At 43.0% G+C, this 26873-nt stretch overlaps 1 protein-coding gene across 4 annotated transcripts in view; it reads right to left on the bottom strand.

Moving 5' to 3' along the window:
- STAB2 (stabilin 2) overlaps positions 1-26873 on the bottom strand; it is a 72749-nt gene that overhangs the window by 9266 nt on the left and 36610 nt on the right. For all 4 annotated transcript variants that reach the window (XR_015772506.1, XM_014256836.2, XM_088055338.1 and 1 more), the window contains exons 27-55: positions 24787-24923; positions 24309-24423; positions 23385-23462; positions 23149-23241; positions 22915-23022; positions 20318-20449; positions 19227-19352; positions 18618-18674; positions 17325-17420; positions 16434-16629; positions 15808-15903; positions 14804-14849; positions 13935-14011; positions 12314-12439; positions 11726-11799; positions 10310-10381; positions 8311-8430; positions 7849-7896; positions 6891-6974; positions 6658-6804; positions 6135-6260; positions 5741-5800; positions 5191-5367; positions 5020-5109; positions 3666-3812; positions 2940-2996; positions 2382-2505; positions 1243-1392; positions 148-252 (exon numbers count right to left, since the gene is read on the bottom strand). Coding sequence is in view for 3 of the 4 variants with exons in the window: in XM_014256836.2 (XP_014112311.2) it covers positions 148-252; positions 1243-1392; positions 2382-2505; positions 2940-2996; positions 3666-3812; positions 5020-5109; positions 5191-5367; positions 5741-5800; positions 6135-6260; positions 6658-6804; positions 6891-6974; positions 7849-7896; positions 8311-8430; positions 10310-10381; positions 11726-11799; positions 12314-12439; positions 13935-14011; positions 14804-14849; positions 15808-15903; positions 16434-16629; positions 17325-17420; positions 18618-18674; positions 19227-19352; positions 20318-20449; positions 22915-23022; positions 23149-23241; positions 23385-23462; positions 24309-24423; positions 24787-24923 (3064 nt within the window). In the remaining variant the exon portion in view is untranslated. The remainder of the gene's footprint in view (positions 1-147; positions 253-1242; positions 1393-2381; positions 2506-2939; positions 2997-3665; positions 3813-5019; positions 5110-5190; positions 5368-5740; positions 5801-6134; positions 6261-6657; positions 6805-6890; positions 6975-7848; positions 7897-8310; positions 8431-10309; positions 10382-11725; positions 11800-12313; positions 12440-13934; positions 14012-14803; positions 14850-15807; positions 15904-16433; positions 16630-17324; positions 17421-18617; positions 18675-19226; positions 19353-20317; positions 20450-22914; positions 23023-23148; positions 23242-23384; positions 23463-24308; positions 24424-24786; positions 24924-26873) is intronic.

Below are 26873 nucleotides of genomic sequence, written 5' to 3'. Positions count from 1 at the left end.
CCATATCATGAAAGAGGAGACAGTGGGGTGAAGGGGTTTTTCCTCAATCCTGACATTTATTAACCCTTTCTGTCTTATCTATGGAAACCTTTTGAACTGTGAGTAGTTTCAACCCATATGGACAGAGTCTGGTGAGAGCAGGCAGACCTAGCTTGGTTTCACACAGCCGGCCAGTCCATCCTGTTTCACAGAAGCATCGTCCTGTCCCTGAGTATCCTTCATCACACTGCCCGTTGTTCTTGCATTCACAAGCTGGAAAAGAAACACAGGGGTCACTTGCAGAGTGGGAAAGTCTTTCTCTGGAGAGACATCATCTTGCCAGTTTAGATACAGTATTATCCAGAAATAATTTAGATGTGTCTAACTTCATGGTATTTCACCATGAGGCCAGTCAAGCAGAGGGTCAGACTTTCCAGAGTGGTTGAGCAATCATCATCCTTGGAGGTTTTCAAGTCCTGGAACATGAGCTCAGAACTGACCCTGTTTTGAGAAGGGATTGGACTAGAGACCTTCTGAAACCCCTTCCAATCTGAGTTATCCTGTGTTCCTATGATTTTATAATTGGCATAAGTTCAATGTGCCTCTGAAACTGAAAAAGAGTATTGATCTGCACATTGCAGTGGAGTCTTGCCCGTACCCTCCATCCTACGTGCCTCAGGAGCAGTACAGGGGCATTGGGTTAGGATGGAAGCATTAATGTGGGAACTTCTTATCTGAAGGCCTTATGCCAGGAAAACATTTAAGTTTAAAGGGAGATATTAATCTTGCTCCCACCTAGTTTACATTTAAAGCCACAGAGAGGTGGATTTTGTGAGCAGTTGCTTGGCTGTCCCTCTTTGCAAACAGCCCTCATCTTGGTGTCCTTTTTCTTCTCTGCAGAAGTAGTGCATGGCCTCGGCCTCCCGCATTCCTTGAGGAACCATGTTGCTAAAATGCCATCTTAAGCTTTTTGGGGATGGAGGAGAAAGCTGTGCTGTAGCTAAACCCACTTGTTGCTGGAGGCCCTGCTTCTGTTGTGTTGCTGATGTACTGTGTAAGAACAGGAGGTGCTGTGCAGACTATGCAGCTATGCAGCCTCTGCACCCCCTCTTCTCCTCCTCCCTTCTCAGACCTTGTGCCATCCCCTGGCCTGAGGAGGCACCCAGGAAAAACACTGTTGTTAAGAGGGAAGCATTCCTTGGCTTACTTAGAATAGTTTAGCCTTGGCATAGGCATTGATATGGAAAGGGAACTCCAACGTACGCCTGCAGGTGAAGCCGTATCTGCCTGGCAAACACAGCTCACACGAGGTCCCGTTGAAGCCGCCGTGGCAGCGGCACTCCCCTGTCCCCGTGTATCCGTCATCACAGGAGCCGTGGCCGTTGCATGGGGTCTCTGGGCCCCCTGGGCAAGCTGAAAGGTTGAAAAAGAAAAGTGGCTCTTTAGCTCAGGTACAGGTTTATTCATTGTCAGTGTTGGTTATCTAGTGTTCTGTAAAAATCACTGAGCGGGGAATGCCTGTAAATGCACCTTTCTTGGGGTGTGTTAAAGTGGCTGTGACACTTATGACTACTGTGAGCCCCATGTTCTGAATTCCTTGACACAATTCCACAGCTCCTATCAGAAAGGTGCTGAGGATCTTTCCAGCCCTGACTTGTAGATGCTGTTATCTGGCTGCTTGCTCATTCAGACCCATCTGTGAATGGCACTGCCCAAATTGAGCCTCTCTTGCTTTTCTCTATGGATCTGTGTGCTGACAGAGTGACCACAAAGGGCAGCTCAGGCTGAGCTGGCCAAAATTGCATGGGGTCTGCACGTGTCTATCTGTGAAACCGCGTCAGAGCAAGCTGGCAGGGCTATGTGTGGCTGGACTTACCTGCCAGCAGAGATCCTGACCTGGATCGTGACCCTGTGTGCCCTACAGGGCTGGCAGGTGAAGGAGAATGGTTTGGAAGTGTCTGCTAACAAACTGCTGAGATGGAGCCTCCCAGATCATCTCCATCTGTTCAGAACTACAACTTCTGAGCTTGCTCCATGATGAGTGCACTTGCCTGTGGCTGAGCAATCATGCTCTGGTCCTCAGGTGTGTGCTGGTGTGGCTGTGTGAACCTGAGCCTGGTGATCTGCTCAGCAGGACAGCCTTTACACTCTGTAGCGCTCACCTGCTACTGCTATGGAGTTTAAAACTTGCTCTAAATGTGAGGAGGAAAGCTGAATTGAAGAAGCAGTTAACACTTTGTGTTCTTCAGCTCTTGCAACCAAGTTTCCCTCATCTTGCAGCTGGTCTCCTCATGCCCCTTATCCCAATTGTCCCAGTTTTGCCTGCTGGACAAAACTTTACCTTACACAGCTGTACTGGGGAAGGGGAGGGCACAGGATGGCCATGTGGGTGGGAATCCTACCTTGGCAGTCTGGCCCGAAGTAGCCCTTGCAGCACTTGGCTATGTGGATGACGATGGAGCAGTTCCTACGGCAACCATCCCTCCGCAGCCCGTAGGACTCGTAGGTGCACGCGTGGATCCTTTCCTGCATGTCACACGTGTCAGCACAGAGAGAGGAGAGGGAGAGCACAGGAAAATGAGTGCTGCATGGAGTTTGGTTTTTTTTCTCTTTCAATTGTAATTTCTGATGTACATTGAATCAAAATATGATGTGTGAAGAGTGTGGGTGTGAGACCCCCACCCTCTCTGATTCCTGACATGCTAAGCACCATTCCTGAGAGTGCAGGGGCTGCTCTGGAGTCAGCTGAAGCACTTTTACAGTGGATGCTGTGTGAGACCAACAAGCATCCCCCACCACCAGCGCCTGGGTGTTTGCTCAGGGACAGCTTTGTCACTTAATAATGTGATAGCACTGTCAAAGGTTCTCTTTTTATTTATTCTAGAAACTTCTGGTTTGCTGGTTTGAAGTACAGAGAAGAGCATATTAGACTGCTTACATGTGAGATTTGAATGTTTTACCTTTGGTTTTGTCCCTGGAGGGCATTTTGTGTTACTGAAACAGCTAGCACAATGCCCCTGGAAAAGGGAAAAAAAAAAGATATATTAAAATAATGGCTACAAAAGGCCATTTGACTTGGACAAAAAGTCTGTTTATGAGAGCAGAAAAGATAAGCAGAGAAAAGGTAAAGCTTATTGCACTTAAAAAAATTATAGAAAACTCTGGAGAAACAAAGTTCATAGAGGAAACTTCCTCCACACCAACAATGCCTGTTCAGGTGTGTTAAAAACAAAAAATGTCAGAGACTGAGACAGAATAGACAGTTCTCTATCTTGTGTCCTTCATACCCTGTGCTGCTGGAGTAGCAGTGCTGTTCTTTTTTAATAGGGAACTTTGTAAATGTGATCTCTAAGGACAAACAAGTAGTTTGAACTTCCACTAATTTAAAACCATGACAGAAAGATTTGTCCTTGCTCAAATTTTTGCTTGCATTTTTTTTTTTTTTATGGTCTTAAGCAGACCCACTTGTCCTGTGTGCTGCTTCATGTGGATAGAAGATTTATCCACATGAAGCATGCTGTGCATCTCTGAAGCATTGTGCTGCACTTAATTTGTCTCTAACCAGTGCAGCAGCTGGGCTTGACTCACAGGAGTACCTGAGCTGCAGGGAGAGTTACCCCAGTGGAGGAGGACATTGGCCCTGGGCTGTGTTGTTGTCAGGGTGAGGGACCAAAAGGGGTGCTAACCATGAACTCCATGGTGAAGAAGCTGTCGCAGCGTCCCCCCAGGCTGGGCTCTGTCAGCAGGCAGTTGATCCCGTAGGCGATGCCCCCCTCAAACTCCAGCTGCCTCTGCACCACCTTGCACTGCCCGTCGTTCAGGAAAAGGGCGCCCTGGGAGAGGGGAACGTGGCAAGTCATGAGCTGCTCCTCCTTGGGTTCCTGCTCTCTGTAGGAGTGCTCTTGGGGAAAGGTGGTATGTCAAACTATCCTGTAAATAAAACTGATGGCTATAGGGGCTCTAACCCAGTTTTGGGGCCTCTCTTCCTATGGGCAGATGTGTGTCTGGAGTACTGTGTCCAGCTCTGGGCTTCCCAGCATAGGAAGGATGTGGACACTTTGGAGCAAGTCCAGAGGAGGGCCATGAAGGTACTCAGAGCTTTGGAGCACTTCTCCTATGAAGACAGGCTAAGAGAGCTGGGGCTGTTCACCTGGGAGAAGAGAAGGCTTCAGGGAGACCCTAGAGCACTTTCTAGTGCCAAAGTGGGGATATGTGAGAGTTGGAACATTTTTAGCAAGGGCATGTGTAATGTAATGTATGTAATAGTAAGACAATGGGTAATGGCTTTAAGCTGGGTTTAGATTGGATATTGGGAAGAAAATCCTTACTGTGATGTTGGTGAGACACTGGAAGAAGTTGCCCAGAGAGCTGTTGACACCCCATCCTTGTAAGTGTTCACAGCCAGGTTGAATGGGATTTTGAGCAACCTGGTCTCGTGCAAGGCGTCACTGTTCATAGCAGGGGGGTTGGAACAAGACGATCTTCAAGGTTCTTCCAACCCAAACCATTTTATGATTCTATGAGATCTTTTTTTTCTGAAGAGGACAGAATATGCCAGTCCCGTGTTTGCAGGTTTATCTTATGTGTATTTAGACTTAGATGCTTGCCAGGTGTGATCTGATATATTTGCAAAGAGAAAAGCAACACTGTTCTGGTTTATCAGGCCTGAAACCTTAGCTTGCAAGTGCTTACACACCAGAGTTTGCATGCAGATGCTGCATTCATGGGGCTCAAAACCAGGCTGATCTTAGTGGTTTTGCACTTGTATTGTAGAAGTTAGTGTGCTGGTATTTCAAAGTAAATGAGAGCTGTTTTGAAGAAATAGCATCTTGCAACAGAGCAAATGACAGCTCCAAAAAGTCCTGCAAACCATACAGTTTGCTGAATGTGTTGGTGTGGCTCTTGGCATGTGGAGGTGATGACCAATGAAGTTTGGGTGCCACTGTGGCCTGAGGGCTGTGCAAAGGCAGAGTGTGGTCTGCAGGAGCCGATCCTGCAGCAGGGGTGAGGAATAAATGTGCCAGCAGAGTGAGCACTTACGATCTCCCCATTATCCCCACAGCTCACGCTGAGGTTGGAGCCTTGCAGGGTCTTCAGTGAGGTGGAGCTGGAGAGCTGGTAGGCCAACACCTGGGAAAGAAAAGAGGAGATGCACATGTCTGGGCTTGCATGTTTCAGCTGTGGCAACACTCCCAAAACTCGAGGGCTTACCGCAGCATCACGGACAATGTGGAATTTGAGGTACTGCACCAGTTTGTCGGTGTTGGACTTCTTGAAGAGGAAGTCCTGCTGCTCCTGTGGCAGCCCACGGATGGCTGTGTCTGTGGGCCAGAAGAGCGTGACGGGTTTGTGGATGGGATCATTGATCAGCCCAAGCATGTTGTTTTTCTGCAACACAGCAAAACACAGCAAAAATTGAGGCAGAAGATTAATGCTCTGCCACCTGTGGGGTGAATGTCAGGTATAACTGGGGTGTGGTGCCCTATGGGCTGCCTGGTCACCAGCCTGAAAATACCTTGATTTTAAAAACCAGATGTGCAGTAGGACAGAGCTGAGTGGGGAAGGGAAAGGTGTCTGTGGGTCTGCTTAACATCCCCCAACCTGTGTGGGAGTGTGACTGGTGGTGAGCAGGGTTGCTATGTACTGTACTGTGAGCCTTTTGGTTCTACTGACACTGATGCCATGTGCTTCGTGTTTCCTTTGTCTTCAAAAAAAATTGTTTTCAACTTTGACCAATGGCTCCTGTCATTTGTGTCCTTACCTCTAGCAGAGAGCTGAACAGAATGTACCCATGCTTGGCTGCAACCATTTCAAGGCTTTCCTACAAAGAAATAAAAGTGAGTAATTTACCTAAGACATACATTTTTTCAATATTTAAAAAGCAGATAAGGGCTTGCTTTTCCCTGTTAATCACTTTTTGTTATAAAATCAAAGCTGCTGTAAAAGCCCTCTGCAAAAATCGTCTTGTACTGTTCTTTCTTTATCTGTAACTCCAGTGAATTTGAAATACAATATTGAATTTATTCAGCAGTGTCACACAATGTTTGTATAAGGTCTTTTTAGTATTTTTTTTTTGTTGACTTATATGATTTTATATAACTGACAGTGACTGTGGAAAAGCCCCTGAGTTGGGAGGGGTGATAAGCTGCACATACCTTCTTGAGGGGGAAATCCTGCATGTGTGAAGGGACCAGAATCTGGTTTATGACATGGATCACACCATTTGTGCCAACAGCATCACTGAGTATAATTTCAGCTTTGTTGTTCAAAACCAGCGAGTTCTGGAAAGGCAACAAAACCATTTTTTTCTGTGAAACCTTGTGGGAAAGTGAGGCTGATGCTGAACTGCTTTGATGAGCCCAGACCACCTTTTCTTTCTGTTCTGTGCAAACAGTACTTTCAGCTTTAATAAATTCCCCTTTGCTTTTTCAAACTTTCCTCATGGTCATAAAACCAGAGTCTGAGGATAAAATAGCTTGTGTCAAAGCAAGGGTTGTAGAATTCCACTCTTGGAATACCAAATAAGTGCTGAACACTTCAGCTGAACAATCTTATTTAAAAGTAATTAGTTTATTTTTGTGCACCAGAGGAGGAAAGGGAACCACTGAAGTTTTTAAAAAGGTGAATGAGAGCAGAGTGTTTTACTGTTCTGTTCCCTGTCTGTCCATGTTTGGTTACCTGGGAGTAGCTGATGTGTATGAGGTCACCATGGAGAGAGGTGATGTTGCTGATTGCTGTCAGGTCCTTGTACAGCAGATTGGCACAACCCACCATGTGGTGCCGGAGCACTTGAGCCATCACTCCTTTGGCAATCCACTCCTTGACCTGCAGTGGGGAATGGAGGGGTTGAGAAGCAGCTGAGCAAGACTTCTGAAGCAGAAAGCTCATTTTTACTGAACCCTTTTACTTACTTGCGGGTCACTGTTCAGTACGTCTGTGTGAGGGACAAACAGGGTGAAAGGACCGGGGCCTGAGATATCTCTGATAGAAAAAGCCTGCCAAATTTAAGAGGAAAAAGCAGCAATGAGTTAGTGCATGGGATGTCACACAGTCACACAGGGACTGCCCTGTGGAGGGGAAGGTGGTGCCTGCAGTTCCACTGCTGCCACACATTGAGTTCCCTTTAGAAGATTTTGTCTTATAGCCATGCCTTTATCCCCTCTGCAAAAACAGGAGATGAGGGAATTAAATTAATTACTCTTAGGGGTACAAATGGACCTGGGCTATTGCAGACACTTTGCAATGACCACTGATAAGCTAAATTGAGAGCCAGCTGTCAATCATGGTAACAAAGCTAAAACTAGATTATAGGTCTTTAGGTTAGCATGCCAGTATATAGGTCTGTGCTGCCCTGAGGCTTCTGGTAAACAGAGAATTGCTGTCATCAGTCTCCAGAAATCAGTGAGAGCTGGCTGCATGCTGGCTGTCTTGCAAGACACAGAGCACCCTGTGATGTTTCAGGGAGGCAACTGAAATTGTTGCCATTTGGAGATGCAGAAGGGGTAGTAAAAGGGTGGTATGTTCTTGCTCCAAGCTTCATGAGAGATGTGCTGACATCTCAGACTGTGAACTGGTGAAAGTTTCAGTTTTATGCCCAATCTGTAGGCCCTACCTTTCCCTGGGACCTTGGCCTTTATCATTAATACTCTAGATCATTAATACAGTTTAGTGACAGTTAATAGTTTACATTGGAGCATCTCAAGTATTAGTGACTGATAATCCTAATCCAGTCCCAATTACATTGAAGGAAGTTGGTACACACCAGATTCTTGCCCATTTCTCTCTGCTCTATAATCTTGGAGAAAAAAAAGGGAGGAGAACCCCCCCATGAAAACCTCAACAAACCCCAGCCACTCAACCTTTTCTTACCTCTAAATGAAAATAAAACCTAGATGTGTTGGAGTTCCTGAGAAGTTCCTGCAATTAAGAACAAGAATCTGTAACATTGCTGCGAATGTGAGGCAACGTTTGTGGAGTGCAAACAAATGCAGCACTCAGACAAGAAAGGGAACCCCTGGTTTGGAATAAGTGCTGCATATCAGTATTTCTTCTGTTCTGCTCTTACCTTACTCTGTCAAACAGCAGGCTTCTTTGAAACCTAAACCTCCCTAATACTGCAGTCATAATGATTGTCCATCAGGGTTTTTTGTTTGTTTTGGCAGTTAAGGTTATCTTGCAGCATCCTGTTCCTATTCTTGGTTTCTTGGATTGGGATGACTTCAAATTCCGGGATACAACTTTGTCCAAGAAAAGAGTGGTGTGTTTCAACCATTGTATTAGGTAATTATGTGAAGAAAAAATAGGAAACAGCAAACATGTGAAGCACTTTACCTGGAAGATGTTGCCTCGGCACGTAAATCCATCCCCAATGTAGTTAGGTTTGCAGGTGCAGGTCCTTTCTGTCAGCTCAGTGTCATTACAGACAGCAAATTCACTGCAGCCTCCATTATTCTTGTAAGAGCAAAGTATAAAATATATAATTCCTTCATTGCCAGGTGTATAAAACAATCCCAATTCACCACTTCCTCCCACTCCCCCACTCTATTTATATAATTTAGAAAGGTTTAATCACAAAATCTTTTTGAAACCACATCTTGCTGGAATATATCTGATGGCATGTATTTCCTTCCAAACATTAAAGAGTGTTTAGGGTTTATAAGAAATAAGTCTCTTTTTATGCAGAGGATGTAGTTTTGATTCCCTCCTTATATATTTAGTTCATGATGCTGTAAGGATGCAAAATATTTGCATGCAACTCTCACTCTGCACCTTAGGGATGAGTCTTAGCTTCTCTGCCAATGCAGCTCTGACTTAGTCTAAGGGGAACTATTTGCACACTGTAAATCACTGGGATGGTGCCAGGAGCCTGGATTTATGGAGGAGCATTAGCACAGGACTGTCTGATGGCCTAGGTCAGCTGTAACAGGGACTTGCCTTTCCTTGTCTCTAAAACATTTCCTGTCTGCAGCCCAGTCCAACTTTGGGCTTGGAGCAGTGGATGCATCTCAGCCAGCTGCCTGCCTCCAGAAATCTCTCTGTACTAAACCAAGATGTTCCTCACCCAGCAGCATGTTGGGGCTCAGAGCTCTGCTCAGTCACAAGTAGGTGCTCCCCTGTTACCGCCTCGGCTTACAAATACGTTCCTATCCTGGGCTTGGGAGCAAAATGGGAAAAATTGAGAGGCTTTCTTGTTTTCTCTTCTTGTACTTGTTTCATGGTGTCCTTCCTGTTGCTGATCATCTCAGGGATCCTTTCCCATGGGCCATGAGAAGGAGCAGAAGCTCCTTTGGGAGCTATAGTGAGGCCTGACCTGACATGTCAGAGAGATGCCTGGCTGTAAGAAGTGGGTTTGGGTGGATTTGCTATGGATTTGGCTTGGCTTAGGCAGACTGTTGGCAGCCTTGGCTACCTGGGAAGCTTTGCTGCACAGAGATTTGGTCATTGTGGAGCCAGGTTAGCCTCTGGTATGACAGTGATGCTCCTCAAGATGATCTTTATAATTTAATACATAATTAGCCTGGCCTAATTAGTCAAGTGGAAGCAGAGCTGCTGGAACATAGCATAGGAAAAAGCAAGAGAATACAAAATCATAGGGAGCAGTGGCTCAAAACTCCCCTTCTTCCAGCTTCTGTTTTCGCCCTTGCTCTTTCATGCCTGCAACCTTTCAAGGTCAGAGAAAGGCAGTTGAGAGGCCAGGCTGGGAGGGTGAGAATTATTGTTACTGTGCTGAGAGCAGGGAGGATTAATGTACATGGGGGAGTGGATATGTCCCTGCTGCAGCTTGCCAAGAGGCAGAGTAGTAGAGCTGGTGCAGAGAACCACACTGACTGCCAGAATGTGGCTTGCAGTGTGTGAGCCAGCTTGTGCTAAACAAATGTGGCTAATTCTCAGCCTGCAGTGACAAGTGAGGGACAGAATGGGTAGTGCCATGGCATGTCCTGGGCTGGGTGTTGTGGAAGGAAATGGTTTTGCTGTCTTTTTATAGGAACTCTATGTGACAAATAATTTGCTGACTTAGGTTTTAGCCCTACAGACCAGGGTCTCTTTCTCTGGATTGGATTTGAAGCGAGTTATTTAAGACTCAGTGATGAGTCCAGGCCCTCACTTGTTGTTATTTCCAGGCTGTGGTTGAGGAAAAGCCCTTCCTGCATATTTAGTTTCTCTCCTAGTGACAGCACTAAAGCATGTACTGAACTGAGGATATTCAAAGATTAGCCAAGTTAATGTAAATTGATTCTTAGCACAACTAACTTAGTTTAGAATGCATGCAACGCCCAAAATGTAATGATTATAATGAGACCTGAAATTGTCTCCTTAAATGGATACTCACTTGTGAACACAGACTGATATATGTGCAGGTTTTGCCATCTCCAGAATATCCCTTCAGGCAATTACATACTGCCTACAAAGCAAAATCAGAAAACATGCATGCATTGAAAAATGCCTGATTTTTTTTTTTTTCAGCATGCAAATACATAGTTTACTTTTTTCCCCAGATAATTTAATTGTGATATGATGTGCAATTTATTAAGCTAAAAGTACATTATGTCTCCCAGAGCAGTTTTGTGGCCAGTATGAGTAACCATAGACTGAGCCTGGGAGTAATAATTTTCATTAGGCTCTATCTGTCTTTTCCCTGCCTGTCCATCTCTGGTCTCCTCTCTGCTGTCCTGTTGATTTGAAATGACCCCTCTGACATCTGCACATTTTTGTCTTGCTGACAAAACAGGCTAAACCCCTAATTTGTTTCCCTCAATTTTTTTTTTTTTGCATAGGTTGTTATTTCCCTTGTATCCCTCTCCTTCCCCTGCTTTTTTTAAGTGATGAAAAGTACCCTTAAAGCACATCTGGAATTGTGTGTTACTGGCAACATCCCATGCAGTGGAAATGCATCTGACACTTTGTTCTGGTTACTTTATTTCACATTTGCAGTTGTCATGAAGATGAAATATAGTTGCAAATAAATGAATTATATTCTCCAATTCACTGTTTAATGGTTCTCAAATTAGAATTTAAATTTAATATGTAAGAATGTTGAAAATTCAGTGAGATTTCTACAGCAGAAATAAAACTGGGAGATAGTCTAGTAGCAGTGTTTATATACCTCATGGATGAGTGAAAGCCCCCAAAAAAGCAGATGCATTTCTGTCCTATAAATTTGCCTTTGCAGTGCTGAGGTTTTGTAGTGGAGGTTATTATTACTCTGATGTTAATTGCATTCTCACAGGTAAGGAAGAATAAATAAACAGATTTTAACTACTTCCAGAGATCTAGAGATCAGCAGAGGAGCGAGTGGATGCTGGAATGTTGTAACCCCTGTGCAAGAGCTATGGTTTAGGCCGTTTTGTTTCCTTGTGGATACATTTGAACTGTGAGGGGAGAAGGGCTAGGCTAAAATGGAATTTTTTCCATGGACAGTTTCTATAACAATAAAAGAAACATCATCTAATAATACTTTCAAACTTGCAGCTTTTCACATCAAAACCTCCCAAAGGAGAAAAACAACCACTTGAAATAGCAAAACACTGCTTTCCTCTGCAGTTTTGGATTTCTTTCACTGAAATAGATTTTTGTTTTCATGTTTGTCTGCACTCCCCCTCAAATGCCTTTTTGAGGGAAGCACATTTCAAAATTGTTATGAAATTCAGTTTTCTACTTAAAAACAAAATTGTCATGGGGAAATTTTTCTTCACCCAACAATAAACACTTGACTAGGCCTATTTTTCTTCGTTAACAAAGTACTCACTTGATTAGGTCCAGTCTGTGTACATTCTGCATTTCTATCGCATCCACCATTGTTCACCAGACAAGGGTTGATTTCTTTACAAAACAGAAACAGTGTAATAAAGAGAGAGTAATTCTGAAAACCCAAGAAGAATGAATTTTAAGTAAAGCATACAAGGAATGCAGATTTATGACAAAATTCATTCCCTCAGTTACTTAGTACCTCAGTCTAAGTCTTCAGCTGTCTTGGTGGAGGCTAAAGCCCTGCCGACAGCATTTCTGAAACAGAAGCTGGGGAGGTGTGGTACACTGCCTAAAAGTCTTTGTGATGGTCAGAGGAGTGTGTGTGTGTCAAGCTGCTGGAGATGGGGTTATCCTTGCTAGAGGTAGATGCTGTTTCGTAAGATTTGGTGTCACACCACACTGCTGCAGGTGCATGGTTTGCCAAGTAGTACCAGCCACGCGGCAGGAAAAGATGCCTTTGGCATCAGGGGATATAATGTCAGCAAGCTGCTTCTGGGTCAGAGTGGAAGGAGGATCATCCCCCTGCAGGAGACTTTGCTCCTGTGATTTTCCTCTGTGTGATACACGAGACAGGGCACGTACTTACCAATGCAGACGATCCCATCCCCGGTGTACCCGGCGCTGCAGACACAGGCTCTGTTCCCCGGGGTTGTTCTCCTGCACTCTGCCTTGGAGGAACAGCCCCCATTGCTGCTCTTGCAGGCATCAATAGCTGAACAGGGACAACAGCAGAGAGTAAACCTGGCTGGACTGGCTTCTTGCTTCTCATGATAACCTGTCTCCATCTTTTAAAGGGATTTACTAACATTTTCTGAACAGAATCTTTCTGAATTAGGACTCTGCAGACTTCACTAGTGGCAGTTATTTAATACCTGTTATTATTTCAAGGGGGAAAGCTGAAATGATGTTTCTAGTCTGGAATGTTAGAATTCCGGGACTGAATTTCAGTAACTTTCTGTCTTTCAATTCTGCCCATTTCAACAAAACACACACAAACAAGAATGTTTGTGTTCATCTCTAGTTTAAATAGCCATTTAAGTGTTCCCCGAGCACGATATTTTCTGCACACAGATCATAAAGCTTCTCTTGCAGGAGGTCTAGGGTATAACACCAGCTAGCCCTCCTGTGACAGAAAGTCCTGGTTCTTATTCAGATGGATACTCATCCTGTTTCTCCAACTCTGGATGACCTGGATGCTCACAATATGAGAGCAGGGAGGGAACCTTGTCTGATCTTCAGCCTGACTCAAATCAGCCTGAAATTACTTTAATTTTTGCTTCAAACGACCCTAAATTTCTGTTTCAGCAATTTCAGACCGGGGAATTAATATTTTTCTGCAAATACTTTTGCCCAGGAATCTTGTATATGGGAGCAAAGGTGAGTGCAGAGTCACTGCAGGTGATCTGTGTCACTCAGCTCTTCCTGCACGTGGGGAATTGTCCCCCAGTAGATTAAAATGGATTTGTCTGTCTTGTGCCAGAAGAGAAAATGAAAGCAGGCAGAGTAAAAGTGGCAAAATCTGGGATTAGGACCCTGCCAGCCATTGTGAATAAGCAGAAAAATGAATTTCTGTTCTGAAAAACATTAGTATTTTAATCAGTTAAGAATTAAGAAAAATTATAATTAATTATGATTATTGTAGCTGTAAGCAGTCTGTTTTGGATAATCCGGATTTTTGGAGAACATCTAACATTGTGTTATTTTCCCTTTCTGAGGGTCTCTTAAATCTCTCTAGTCTAAAGAAATGGATTTTACCACACCAGGAATCTGAGCAAGTTCAGAAAGCTGAGGAAATGGAAGAACTACACAACTTCCAATAGCTGGAAGTGTTATTGTACCCTGAATTGGCCTCTCTCTGCTGGGCTTTGTTGGGAAAGGGAGTAAAAGTCACAAACCAGGTTTCATTACTCTGCAAACAATGGGTCTGGGGTTGTGCACAGCATGTTCCCTTTTCTCTGGTCTCCCTCAGCACAATGCCTCACAGCTTGGAGAATTGGAGCCCTTTGTTTGCTATGAATCCGCACCTGTTGGGCTGCTATTTGTTTTGAGGGAACTGGCAACAATTCCTGCTTTTTAACTGGTGCATAGGGAAGTGCTCATCTCTCACCAACTCTACTGTGACTAGAGAGTACTTCAAGAATTCTTCTTTGGTTTCTTTTTTCTTTTTTTTTTTAATTTTCAAAAGGGAAGAAACAAAGTTCACTTGCCTGTGCAGAATGTCCCGTTCCCCTCAAACCCAGCTGCACACTTGCAATAGGCAGTGCCATTTGATAGGAGAAGGCAGCTAATAAAATAAAAGGAGGGAGGCATCATTTAAAAGAGAGGGAAAAAAAAATTGGTCAGGTCTTTTGTACAGCCCTTGTTTTTATCAGTGTTTCTGAAGGTAATGTTGCATAGAAATAACAATGCCTTTAACCATACAGTAAGAGGTAGCTAAAACCATAAAAATGGACCTAGTTGGACCAAGCTTTTCAAATGTGATATTAATGTATTATTTTAGGTATTAGAATTCCATGTTTTGGTCTTTGAGTATCCTATTTTTTTTTCCTTTTGTGCAGAACTCCAGAATTTACATATCTACTCACCCAAAAAAGCTGTGCACAGTTTCTGTTTGTGTGCAACCAATTTATGGAGGGATGCAGCCTGCACACTTCATCATTGCCCCCTACTCCTGCATGCCTGCACCTATCCTCACACCTGCAGGTGTATGTCAGTGGATGAAAAATACACAAGAGAAGAACAACCTGCTCCTGTCAGAAACACAGTTTTGATTCCAGAATGTGTGGGGTCCCCATGAGAAAATCGGAGAGTGTAGTTTTGCCAAAAAAGCCTGGTAGAATATTGCTACCATGAACTGAAGGTCACAAACACACAGGGGAGAGAATGACCTACGTCTGGGAAAAAGAGGGTTTACCCCTCTCTTTTGATTTACATTATTATTTATATATAGATTTACATTTCTCCTTATCTCTGTGAGATATGCTGTTGAGAAGTCATGAGCAAGGTGGACTTGATTTTTGCCTTGCAAAAGGCTTTTTTCTCCCCTCTCCTCTAAATAAGTACATTTCATACATACTTAGCACTGGTGTGGCACGAGGCATTACATGCATCATCTTTGATTTCTGCAAGTGGGAAAAAAAAAGAAGAAATAGGGATCAGAACCTTTTGGGTCAACATCTTTTTAGACTCAGAGTCTTTTGTTCCCACCATGTGGAGCTGGAGTCTGAGTTCTGTGCCAGACAGCTGTGCTCTCAGTCTCTGTAAAGACTCCACCAGTAGAGTCTGTATAGATCAGTGGACGCCTCTTAAATTCACTCACAAGGAAGAGTTGTGTCAGGTTGTCAGGAAAACATTTCATCTGTTGTCATTTATCTGTATTTATTCTGGTGAATCTTGTATAATATTAGATTTATGTAAGGGTAGGTTTTCTAGAGGAGCTGAAATTTTTCTCAGACATAGCAACTATAGCAACCCTCTTACAAAACTCTACTTATTACTAATTTTTTTTCCTGGGAAAATTTTAAACTGATCTTGAATGCTATTATAAACGTGCTTGTAACATTTTAAAATTTCACACTATAATAGCTAGAGTTTTGCAATACTTACTGAATATATTTTAATCATGTCTAAATAGAATATAATTTGATTGGATATAAGAGCTGTATTAAGCCAGCACAAAATGATTGATTTGCTAATTATTTTTTTTATCACATTAACAAGAACATAATTTAATATCTGGTGCTGTATAGCTAAATCAACTTTTTGTAGAATTTGAGAGGCTTTTGATCCGAGGGTCAACATGTGCTGGGTAATCCTGCTCTGGAAAACATATAGCTTTAATAAATGGGATATTCTTTTGGGACAGATAGAGGGTGACACAGGTAGAGGATTAGCTAAGTAAGTGTTTCAGTATCGTGAGCAGTGTCTCAGCTGGCTCTCCAATAATACAGTAATTAATTGCCGTAGCACAGGAATGTGACCCATATTTCACTTCATGTGGGAAGCTGCACTGGGATAGCTCTGCCATTTTCTGAAATGCTCACTTTTTACCTCAGAAATCAAAAAAGACAGGACACTCACCAGTCTCACACGTCACTCCTCTCCAGCCAATGTCACAGTCACAGGAGCCATCGCCGTCCACCCCGCTGCTGCATTTCCCATGGACACAAGTGCACACTGGGGGAGAGATGGGGGAAGCCACTGTCCCTGGCAGCGTGGGCAGCAAGGGACACCTTGGAAGGACACCAGGGGTGGCCCAGACATCACCTGCTGGTGGCACCTTCTGCTCTAGGCTGTTTGAAGAAAGGCACTGTCTTGTGCCTTTTGGTTTCCAGTTACGCAATAACTTTAAATTCAAACTATGCTTATCTTTCCTCTATTCCTAAATGCAGGGTCTGAAACGGGATTTTAATGGGAAAGAATCAGTGAAAAATAGCAGTGCTAAAGAGGATTGTGCTTGCTGGATTATTTTCTAAATCTGTGGTGTGCCAGCGTGGAATACACTGTCTCCAGCCTAGGGATTAGAGGGAAAACACCATAAATGGGGGGAAGAAAAGGGGTTAATGATGCTTTTAAGACTGGCCTATTACCCTGGAAGTGCTGTACCTTTCTAGAATCTAGACTGAGCATGGCTAGAAGATAAAAGAAGAAGGTTTGAAGGTCTGATGAGGCTAGCAAAGCCCCTGTGGCTGGGGGATGCGCGGTACCTTGGTCACAGCCGGGGCCGTATTTTCCCTCGCTGCAGCTCTCGCAGGCCGTGCCCGCAAAGCCCTCCTCGCACTGGCAGCTGCCGGTGCCATTGATGCCATCCAGGCACACGCCGTTCCCGAAGCAGGCCTTCCCGGCTTTTCCTGGGCACGGCTGGCACTGCTGGCCAAAGAAACCCGCGCAGCACTCCCTGGTCTGGAAACCCAGAAATGCTGTGCTGAGGGTCGGGGTGGTAGGCAGGGTGAACGAGAGGCCTAGATTTTTACAAGGGGTTTTAGTGACAGGAAAAGGGGGAATGGCTTCAAACTAAGAGGGTGGGTTTATATTGGATGAGGAAGAAATGCTTTACTGTGGTGAGGCACTGGAACAGATTTCCCAGAGAAGTTATGGGGGGCCCCATGCCTGGAAGTTCAAGGCGAGGTTGTAGGGGGCTTTGAGCAACCTGGTCAAGGGGAGGATGTTTTTGCCCATGGCAGGGTGGTTGGAACTACATGATGCTTAAGGTCCCTTCCAACCCAAACAAGTCTTTGATTTTTGGCAGCAGATCAGCTCTGCTGGTCTGCAACCACACTCCTCAATGTACCAGGACACAGGCTGCCACCCTAAGTCCTTGGTGGGACCCAGGTGCTCTTCACCACCTCAGGGAGAGGTGGAGAACTGCTAGGGACAAGCACAGGGTTACCCTTCCCAGACCTGTGCTCCCTCTGCACCATGTGGACCTCCCTGTGCTGCAGCTATCATCAGTCTTTAGCCCTCTGCTGTGTCCAGAGTGAGGGTCAATAGATGCACTGCCAGGAGCTGCCTCGACATGCTCAGCGGGAATTAAGAGGAGGACGAAGCTCAGGGAAGGGGGTTCCTGGTTTTTACCACAATAGAAGCAGTGAACTCACGATGATGGTTTTAGCACACTTGGGCTTGCACCCGATCTGGATGGTGTACAGTCTCATGTGGTTTTCTGTGAGGACACAGTATTTCTTCTCCCCCACCTGAGCAAATATTGGAGAAACAGATGCACTTCTGAATAATATTGATCAGCCACTTTCATATGTGTTAAAAAATGGGACATTAACTTTATGCATGCTGTGCACTGACTCACACTTCATAATTAAAATTAAGGAAATACTTTTAGAAATCATAATGAATTAGCTAAATAATTTCTAGTGAACATATGATCATTTTAACTCAGTGTCTTGTGGAGTTTTAAAGATGTCTAAAATTGCCTTTGCTCAGAACTGAACAGATTCTATTCAGAACTTTTACAAACTTTTTTGTCCCCATTTTTCACATTTTCTGATCTTTCTAATTCTTCCTGGAAAACTGAGGTATGAAATTGTGCAAGAGCAGCTGTTGAAATATTATTCTAGATCTGAACACAATTAGGGAAAGATTGTTCGCATTTGATCTCAGTATACACTTGTGAGGAGATTGAGACAAGAATCCATCCAGCTGTTCATTGCAAAGGAAATTTTAATGAATTTGAGTTTTACCCATGAGGACTTAAATTTGGTTCTGCCAGTCAAGTACTTTGATGAGGTGGATGGGACTTGATCTGCTTTGGAATACCATTACTGGCATAATTAATTTAAAAAAATAATAAATAATAAAGGAAAATATATTTATGTAATCCCAGTGGAGAGGCTTTCACAGATAAATTAGGTGCCAAGAAACTCTAAATATCTGCAGTTCTCATGTGCTAGACCTGGGCATCCAAAATCTCTCTAATCTCCAAGTCTTCTTGTGACTATAATTTACAGCATAGTGATGGGGATGGATTGAGTTTTCCCTTCTGTACATCTCTGATTTGAAGGGCTCAAAGCTGGTTCTGTGATTTCTTCTGGAGCAGGCATACTCCAAACAACATTTAACTCCCCTACTTTTGCATGGTGGAAGTAAACTTTGCAGTTTTAGGAGTCTTAGTCGTTCTAGTGAATATGAGAAATTGACCTTGAAAGATAAAACTATCTTTAAGCTGCCCTTCTGCTACTTTGATCCCAGGTTGATTTAAAAAGAAATAAAACTTTGAGGTCAAAGTGGATTGAGTCTCATGACTAAAAGCAATATATGTAGCAGGCAGAGGTAAATACTACACCTTTTGTTGAAACTGAGGCAATTATATTAAAAATAGGATTGAATGCATATATAGTCAGTTTTGATATGGAAAAACCACAGAAAAAAGTACTTACTATTTCTTTTGTTCCTGGGGGACAACTTGATGGTTGGGAACAAATTCTGCACTTTTCCTGAAGCAACACAAATGGGAGGTAGTTAAGAGACTGCATAGAGCTTCAGGCAGGTTGTTTCATAGAAAAAGAATGATTTCCAGCCATGTTTCTAAATCTAGTGCTTGAGGTACATTATCAGGATAACCTATTAGGTAAAGATGGTGAGGGAAGCTGTCCTGGTCAGCAAGGAAGAATATCCCTATGAGCACCTCTGTGGGGACAGCCTTCCCCCATGGGGAAGAAGCAAAGATCATTTGGTTCTTTTTATTTTCTGCTCTAAAGTGATGCTTCCCACTTTGTAAACGAGTGGTCTGGTTTACAAAGATGTACTACTAATATTATCTGAATATTAGAGCTCAGGAATGTCTTATTCTTGAGCTACTCTGATTATATTTTATCCAGGCTGCCAGAACGCAAATTTCAGGACCAAAGTTGTCTTAAGAGATGCTAAAACTCTGGTGGGAATTTCCTTTGTGGAAAATGTGTGTGTATATCCTATACATTTGAGCTTTGTTTGGCTGTAGGTCTCTCTGAGGGGCTTTAAGCCTCTATACAAACAAGACCACTTACAATGATCACGGTATTGTTGATATCACATCTGTTCTTCTGGATTTCCAGGACCTTTCCCAGTCCATGAATAATTCCTTTGTCTGTGGCAACGTTTGCATAGCTTATGGGAGCATCGTTTATATATAGCTGCAAAAGACACGCAATCAGTTAGAGAGCAGCAGAGGTGTTCCATGGCTCTCTGCTAACCTGACCAGTAGGAGGTGGAAGAAAGAGAGAAATGCACAGGAATCACTTAAGGAAAACCAACAAAGATAGTTAGCATCAGGCTCATATTCCAGCTGCTGCATTTAACTGCTTCACTGCACTGGAGGGCATGGGATGATTTGCAGCCTGTTGAAATTTCTTAGCAACAGGATTTGGCAGAGCAGCTTTTACCAAGAGGTATAAAGGCTATGAAGAAGGAGTCTAAGGTGTGCCAAAAGGTAGGTTTGCTGTGTCTGGGTGATGTGGGGCTTCAAGGAAACCCTCCCGGCAGCTGCTCTTTCAAGGAGGACTTCCATCATCTCAGTGCAGCAAAGAGCAGGACTGAAATTCTGTGGGTGAGAAGCTTTCTGCCTTCCTTTGCCTATGCCCAGAGGGAGTTCTGGGACAGAGAAGGAGGACCAAGTTCCCCTTGTCCTGGCCCTGTCTCTTAATCTTGCTGTGCCTGATTTTTCCATGAGTGGTATTGAAAGGCAATTCATATTTGTCGCTGGGTGCTTTGAGCTGTTAGGATTGAAAGAAGAGTGAATCTGCAGAAAATAGAATTAATGTTTATAATTGAGGGCAGGTTTCTAATAGCCCTTAGAAGTCAGATTAATGACTACTCTGGAATTCAGGCTTGTAGTTGCTAGAGACGGACACCTTAAATTCAATTCTAAACGTGAACAGCGCAACTGAAATAAAATTCAATCAAAGATACCTTCAAGGGTGACCTTGAATTAAGCCGGTCTGAGACAGGCCTTGCATTTTAGTGACAATTTTTATGCTGTTGAGTCACAGGAGCTAATGAGGGATGCACAGCTCCTTTTGACTCCATGTCAGTTTATAGCTGAAGCTGAATTGTAAAAAGCAGGAAACCTGTTTCTCCCAGCAAGTGCAGACAGCAGTACCTGGCTGTTGTGGAGGAAGAACCCAACCTGGTAGGAGAACCCTAGCATGGTGTCCCTGTGCATGCCATTGTGCAGGTTGTTCTTCAGGAGCTTCTCATCCAGCACAACATGATAGCGGATTTGCCCTTCATCCTGCCAACACACAATTGCATTCAGAGTTATGCAATAAAGAATGAAATCTTCCTAGGGATAGCATTTTCCAAAGGGTTTAAGCCTGAATTTAAAGATAAACTTCTCCAGTAGGCAGGTTATTTCATATTTCCTCCTGTAGAGAGCCTGCATTTTTGCCACAATGAAAATGTTATTGACGATGGTGGGTGAAAGGCTATTGAACCGGGAGGACCAAGGTTTGCTTGAGCCTGTAGTGTGTTTCTGTCTATAGGGTTGGCTGCTGAATTCAAGGAAAAAGTCAGATGATTTTTAGGGTTCATTTGATGGGTTCATGGGTTCATTTGACATGAAGGGTTGCATATTCAATAGTGTTTTTATAATCTTTTCCATACCTATTCCTTATTCCTTTGGGAATCCCTGAATAACCTATAGGGGAAAAAGCTGTGGTGAATATTTAGAGTAATTTTTGTTTCTGTCTGTCTGTCTATCTATCTATCTATCTATCTATCTATCTATCTATCTATCCATCTATCTATCTATCTTTTTAAATATTTATATTTATCTATATATAGATAAGGGCATCTCCAGTCAATAAAAAATGTTTTTAATTGCCTTTAATTGAAATGTTTTGTATGCCTGGTTGGTAGTATTCATATTTCATTGAAAAGTGATGAAGATACTCTCTATATATCAAATTTTTGTGTGGGTTTCCCAATGTTTCTGCATCTTGTTCTGAAGCAGAAGACCCCCAGAGCTCTCCCTGAGTAGGAGGAGGAAGCAGAAGCAGGATGTGTTGGTGAGAGATTGATCAATGTGAGAGAAGCTGGGGCGTTTGGAGCACTTAGGTGCTGCCTAGCCAATAGATAGTGCTGCTGCAACTTTGTCTTTGCAATAAAAGGTGCTTGTGGGAAATCCTGCTTTGCTGTCCCCTTGTTCAGAATGTCTGTGCTTCTCCTGCTCTTCTGCTCCTTCAAAAGTGTGTGAAAGTGTGAAGCAACTCCAGGACATGAGATTTGTGATGTTGCCTGGCTGTGCCCACAGAGTGAGAGTGGCCTTGACATCTCTTAGGGCTAGTCTTGTTCCACAGATTTGGCAAAGAAATATTTGCAGATGAGAAAGTGGAAATTAAGGTAGAGATGATCTCCATCAGTGTCCAGCCCTATTTCATCTCCTGACTTCGATGAATTGCAGGAAAAGCTAATGCTGATCCATCTTGATTTCTGGCTTTAGACATCTCGCCTCATCAGGCCAAGAAATGGGATCTTCTCCCTGTGCCAAACTTCCCTCTGCAGCAGAGTTCTCCCAAGGGTTTCACAAAGAGGTTAAGACTCAAGCAGACTTAATGTTATGGTTGTTTTTTTTCTTAGATTGCCACATCAGACAAGGTCTGGAGGATAGAAGAAAGACCTAGGAAACACTGATGAGTAGTGGAAATGAAAATTATTTCTCTGTGTGTGTGCGTGTGTAATCCAGATCTAGTGGGAATGATGTCCTATGTGTCTCTCTAAATTTGTTATAAATTCTTCCTGTAGTGATGTGAAAATAATGATGTTGTGTCAAGAAACAGCTAAAACAGTCTTCAAAAGCCATTTAAGCAGATGGAGCTTGATGACTTGTGAGCATGGGACTTCTGCCACAGGTGTGCTGTTGTTGGTAAATTATTTGGGATGAGTCATTTGAACCCTGTGCTTCTCAGTTTCCTGGCTGTAAATGGAGACCATGCAAATAGGGACAGAGTGTGGCAGGGTAAATATTTCTGGAAGAGACAGGAAAGCATTAAAGCCATTGGGCAAATCATGGGTGGAGCTTCCTCTGCAAGGTGTGTGGCTCTTGATATGTGCAATCTATAAAGCTGTTTCAAATTGGAGAAAAAAATGAAGAAAGCTGCTGGGATGATGCAGAAAAGGGATAGCTTATCTTGGGAAGAAACCAGCAAGGCTGAGAAGGGGGTTTGAACTTGTAAATATGTCAGGGTACAAATGCCAGAGAGAGAGTGCTGCTGCAGCATTCCTGCAGGAATGACAAGGCCAGTATCTGGATAGTTTTAAGAAAGAGTCAGAATATTTTCTGGAATTATTAATGATGGGATATTAGTGATGTCAGGGGACTGGAGTTTGTTCACCTAAACTCATTTAGGTGTTTTTTCTGGTCACTCCTGCACTGATCTTCTTTAAATAAAAGAACTCTCTTAAAATACCAAGCAAAAAAAAAAAAAAGTCTACTGACAAGGTGTCTTGGAAATTGTCAACATGTTTTTGATCTAGAGAATGCCAAAACACAGAACAAATAACTAGGATCTTCCAGCAAGTCAGGAAAATATAGGTAGATCCATCCCATTTCACCTTCTCTGGAGTTACAGACAAAACCTAACTTACTGGGTTCCTGGGAAACAAATCTCTTCCTATATCTGTGTTCTTGTAACCCATCCACTTGAAACAAAGATGAAACACTGAGCTGTTAGGACAAGCCTAGTGAGTAATACGTACCAGAGAAGCAGATTTCTTATCCTTTAGGTAATTTTCTATGGCATCATTACTTGGGGCAAAGACTGTGTATGTGTTTGCTGCTTCTATTTCGTTAGCCAGGCTGTATTGCTGTTGTGAAACACATAAAAAAAAATAAAATCAAAATGACCACTGATAGTCTGACACTAGCCTGAAATGCAAAGCAGAGAGCTTCCTCTGTGCTGAAAACCACGTGAAAAAGATGTGAAAGCTTACAATGATGTAGCCCCTGAAAATGGAGTAGTCGGGCATTTGCTCCAGGCGGGCCAGCAGCCTGGGCATGACAGCATTGCGGAGCGGGGTCAGGACCTGCAAAGGAGCAGAAATCCCACATCAGTCACCTGCAGGGATCAGATGCAGGACAACATGCTGTTCTCTGCGCAGATTTTTCCACAGGAGGTTAATACTGCTTGTGGTGCAGAGGAGCAAATCCTTATCGATATATTGTATACCTTATCAATAACATGAATGACCCCGTTTGTGGATGCAATGTCACTGGCCACAAAGTGAGCACCCTCGAGGGTTGGCTTCTGGAAAAGAGAGAGAGGAGAGGGTTTGCTTTTGAATTGTTGGGGTGGTGATGCCCAGCAGCTCATCCTGTGGATTTCCACACCTTCCCAAACACTTGCCCAGGGCTGCACCAGTGGATTTCCACACCTTCCCAAATGCTTGCCCAGGGCTGCACCAGTGCAGCCCTCACACCAATTGGCACCAGAGGCTGGGTTGCCCTCAAGGAATCGGGCACAGGGCAGGAGACTTTAGGGTTCTTTGCTGCTCCCTGTGTGGAGACAGGAACATGGAGGTGAGGGAGCTCCCCTCTCTGTCAATAGGGATGAAGTGCTTAAATGTGACTTGTGTATTTCCAGGAAATCCCCCTCAGAACATGGAATTTACCTAGTAAAAAGGCTAAGGGGGAAGGGCTGTAACTTGTTATTTACCATTAAAAATACCCTCAGGGGGTTTAGGACTCTCAAGTTGCATATGTGGAGACATGTGTTATCACTGCTTCCTCCTACTTCCCCAGTTCCCTAAACTAAGTTATTTGGTTTCCTTGATGCTCTTTGTCTTAATTTAGCTCACACAGGCTGCTCCAGGCAAGGACTGCCCTTCTGCTTGCTTACAAGACTAAGTGTGGTCACTGGGGACATTACAAATAAATAACATTTTGGACAAATTTCAGTGATGTAAAGTGTTGGAGACAAGCTAATGTTTCTCCCAGAGGGCCCAATATAATTGAACTATGCCTTTAATTTTATGTCACGTATTTAAAAAAATACATAATGTCTGTGTGGTTTTGTAATACAAGAAAGAATGTCAGTGGCAGTGATGGTCAGGGTTTGCTGTATGATACCACAGTGGTTTGCAGGTCATCTCACCCCATTTTCTTTAGACAAGCGTAGGGATTTGCTCTGCAGCGATGTTGGCAGCATGTCAGAGGACGATAAATTCTGGAAATCAGCAAAGCTGTAAGCTCCTGTCAGTACATGATACCTAAAGGAAATTAACTGGATTTGAATGTTTTGTATTTTCTCTTTTTTCTTTTTCTTATTTCAGATAAACATGCCTAGTGCATCTAAAACTGTGGTTTTAAGCAGGAATTGCTTCTACAACACCTTGTTCAGCCATGTTTTGATCTTAGTTTGACCTTTAAACATTTCTGACATAATAGAAATTACTCCTTTTTTTCCAGTGGCCTTGCTACAGAGATTTATACCTCTGGAACTGGAAGGGGAATCCTATGCCCTTCCTTTAAAATCAAAATACCCCTCTTGCTCTAGTGGCTTCAAACCAAAGGCTTGTTTAGCACAAAAAGCAGTTAATTAAAAAAGCCAAACCCCCAAACTTTTAACGTACTTAAGGAGAGTTGGAATGTTACTTTTTGACATCCAAAAGGCTTTCTCATCTTCATCCATGTTTTCAATTGCTTTCAGAGAAGGCACAAGGACAGTTAGGTTTGAGGTGGTGGACAGCACTGAGTTTATCTTGGCCTCCTGCATGGAAGTAAAGAGGGTAAAATAATTCATTCTAAGGATGGTCTATAAATAGTAGCTGGTGACATTTCAAGCAAGGTGGAGTATGTGACGCGCTTTGTGACCAGCCTGGAAAGGAAAAAAAATTATTATGCTGAGCAATGACTTGAACAATAGCACTTAGGGCTCTACAAACATGGTAAACGGGTGTCTATTTTTTACAGAACAGATTGCCAGCATTTAAAGGGCAGAAATAATGTTCAGGTGAGAATTGTTTTTTATTATAACACACATAACTTGACCCCCACAAAAGTTAGCCTGTCTCATAGGTTTTGTATTATGCACTTGAATGTTAAAAAAAATATAGTGGTGATAAATGGGGGTGATAAATGCTAGTGGTTACTGATAAATTCAAATAACTTGCTCTTGCAGAGCATTCCATGCTATTTAATAGCTAGAAGGACTATGAACCATGATGTAAGAAGCTCCCATGACACAATGTTCCCGTTTGGAAGAAGACTATTTAACGTGGCTGGGATTTTTTTCAAGATGTCCAAGGGTTATTTGTGCTCACTAGCACTGCAGTGGAGCTTGCTGCTGACAACTCTAATTTTAGATAGGGGTTGTGAGATCTGTAGCATGCATGAATTAATTCATCTTCCATGTTTTTATCTGCCTTAAGGATGGAAAGAGTCCTCACTGGAGAGTATTTTTCTATTTGTGTGGAATTTTTTTTTTTGAGTAAAAAATTACATGTAATCTTGCTGAAGATGGGATTCTCCAAGCTTTTCACAAGCTCCACAACTTGCCATTTTTGATACTGCAAAACTTGAGGGAGCAATATGAGCTTAGGTTCTACCTTTTTGCAGCTGGTATGCTGCCTGGAAGCTGGCTTGTTTTGGATAGTCCTTCATTACCCATATTGGGTTTTAAGCCAAAAAGGGAAACAGCTCCCTTAAATAGCTGGGAATTTTGTCTCTGTTAAGATAATTCTTCTTTCTAGCCATCATCCCTATCACCTTCCAAATATTTAAATATAGAAAGAGCAACAAACCTCTCCTTCTCATTCTTCCTGACCAGCAAGAAAAATATTTGGTTTTAAGAAGTGGTAAACATCACATTCCTGCTCAAGCACAAAGTTAAAAACCCACAGATGGATATGCCTCCCTATTTTGCTCATGTTTGTAGTTACTGATGTTTATTTCAAGTGATAGCATTTCTCTGAAGTGTAGCAGAAATTTCCACATCTCTGTTTCAATAGATTATACAGAATCTTCCCTCTGATTTGTTCCCTCATTATCTAAAGAGCACATTAGCAGGTGAACAGCGTTTCCTATTGTGCCCATTTCTTTAAATCCTTTAGTTTCTCTGTGCAGTGTCCAGTGCCACAGTCTGAGCTCAGAGCCAGGCAGACAGCTGACTTGAATTAACTACACTGAGCTCCCTCAAGAAGCTCCCTGAGGTGTTCCTTGCAATTAAGTGCTTTAATGATCCCCAAGCCATCTGACTTTGAAAAGCCTTAAAGCAACTAATCTGCTGCAACTTCTGCTTCTGATCCTATTCATGAACACATCACTTGTCCTTTTTTTGTTCACCGTGTATTTGCTGTACACTCCTTACATTTAGGTTTTAAATGCTTTGTGAGAGCAACTGGTTTTGGTCTTTATTCATAAAGTTTCAGTCACAGTGGATGTCACTGATGTTACTGCTGCTCCAGTAATAAATGATAGCACATGAAAATAGAAAGTAGATTTTGACAACCAGTGTGTCCAAGGCTTTGGGGTTTAAAACCTGATTTTGTGTTTGTTCCATAATTTGGAGCCAAAGAAGTTAATCTCTTTCCTCACTGAGGTTGTTCAACCTGGAGAAAAGAATACTTCAGGGAGACCTTTTGTGGCCTTTCATGGAGCTTGTAAGAAAGATGGAGGCAGACTTTTTAGCAGGACCTTTTCCAAAAGAAAAAGAGTTAAT

Source organism: Pseudopodoces humilis, chromosome 5 (assembly GCF_049639895.1).
Source record: "Pseudopodoces humilis isolate 2021_Gansu_Grassland_sample_001 chromosome 5, ASM4963989v1, whole genome shotgun sequence".
NCBI lineage: Eukaryota > Metazoa > Chordata > Aves > Passeriformes > Paridae > Pseudopodoces > Pseudopodoces humilis.
The sequence above is the reverse complement of the archived record's forward strand: the minus strand, read 5'-3'. Positions and strand labels throughout refer to the sequence as shown.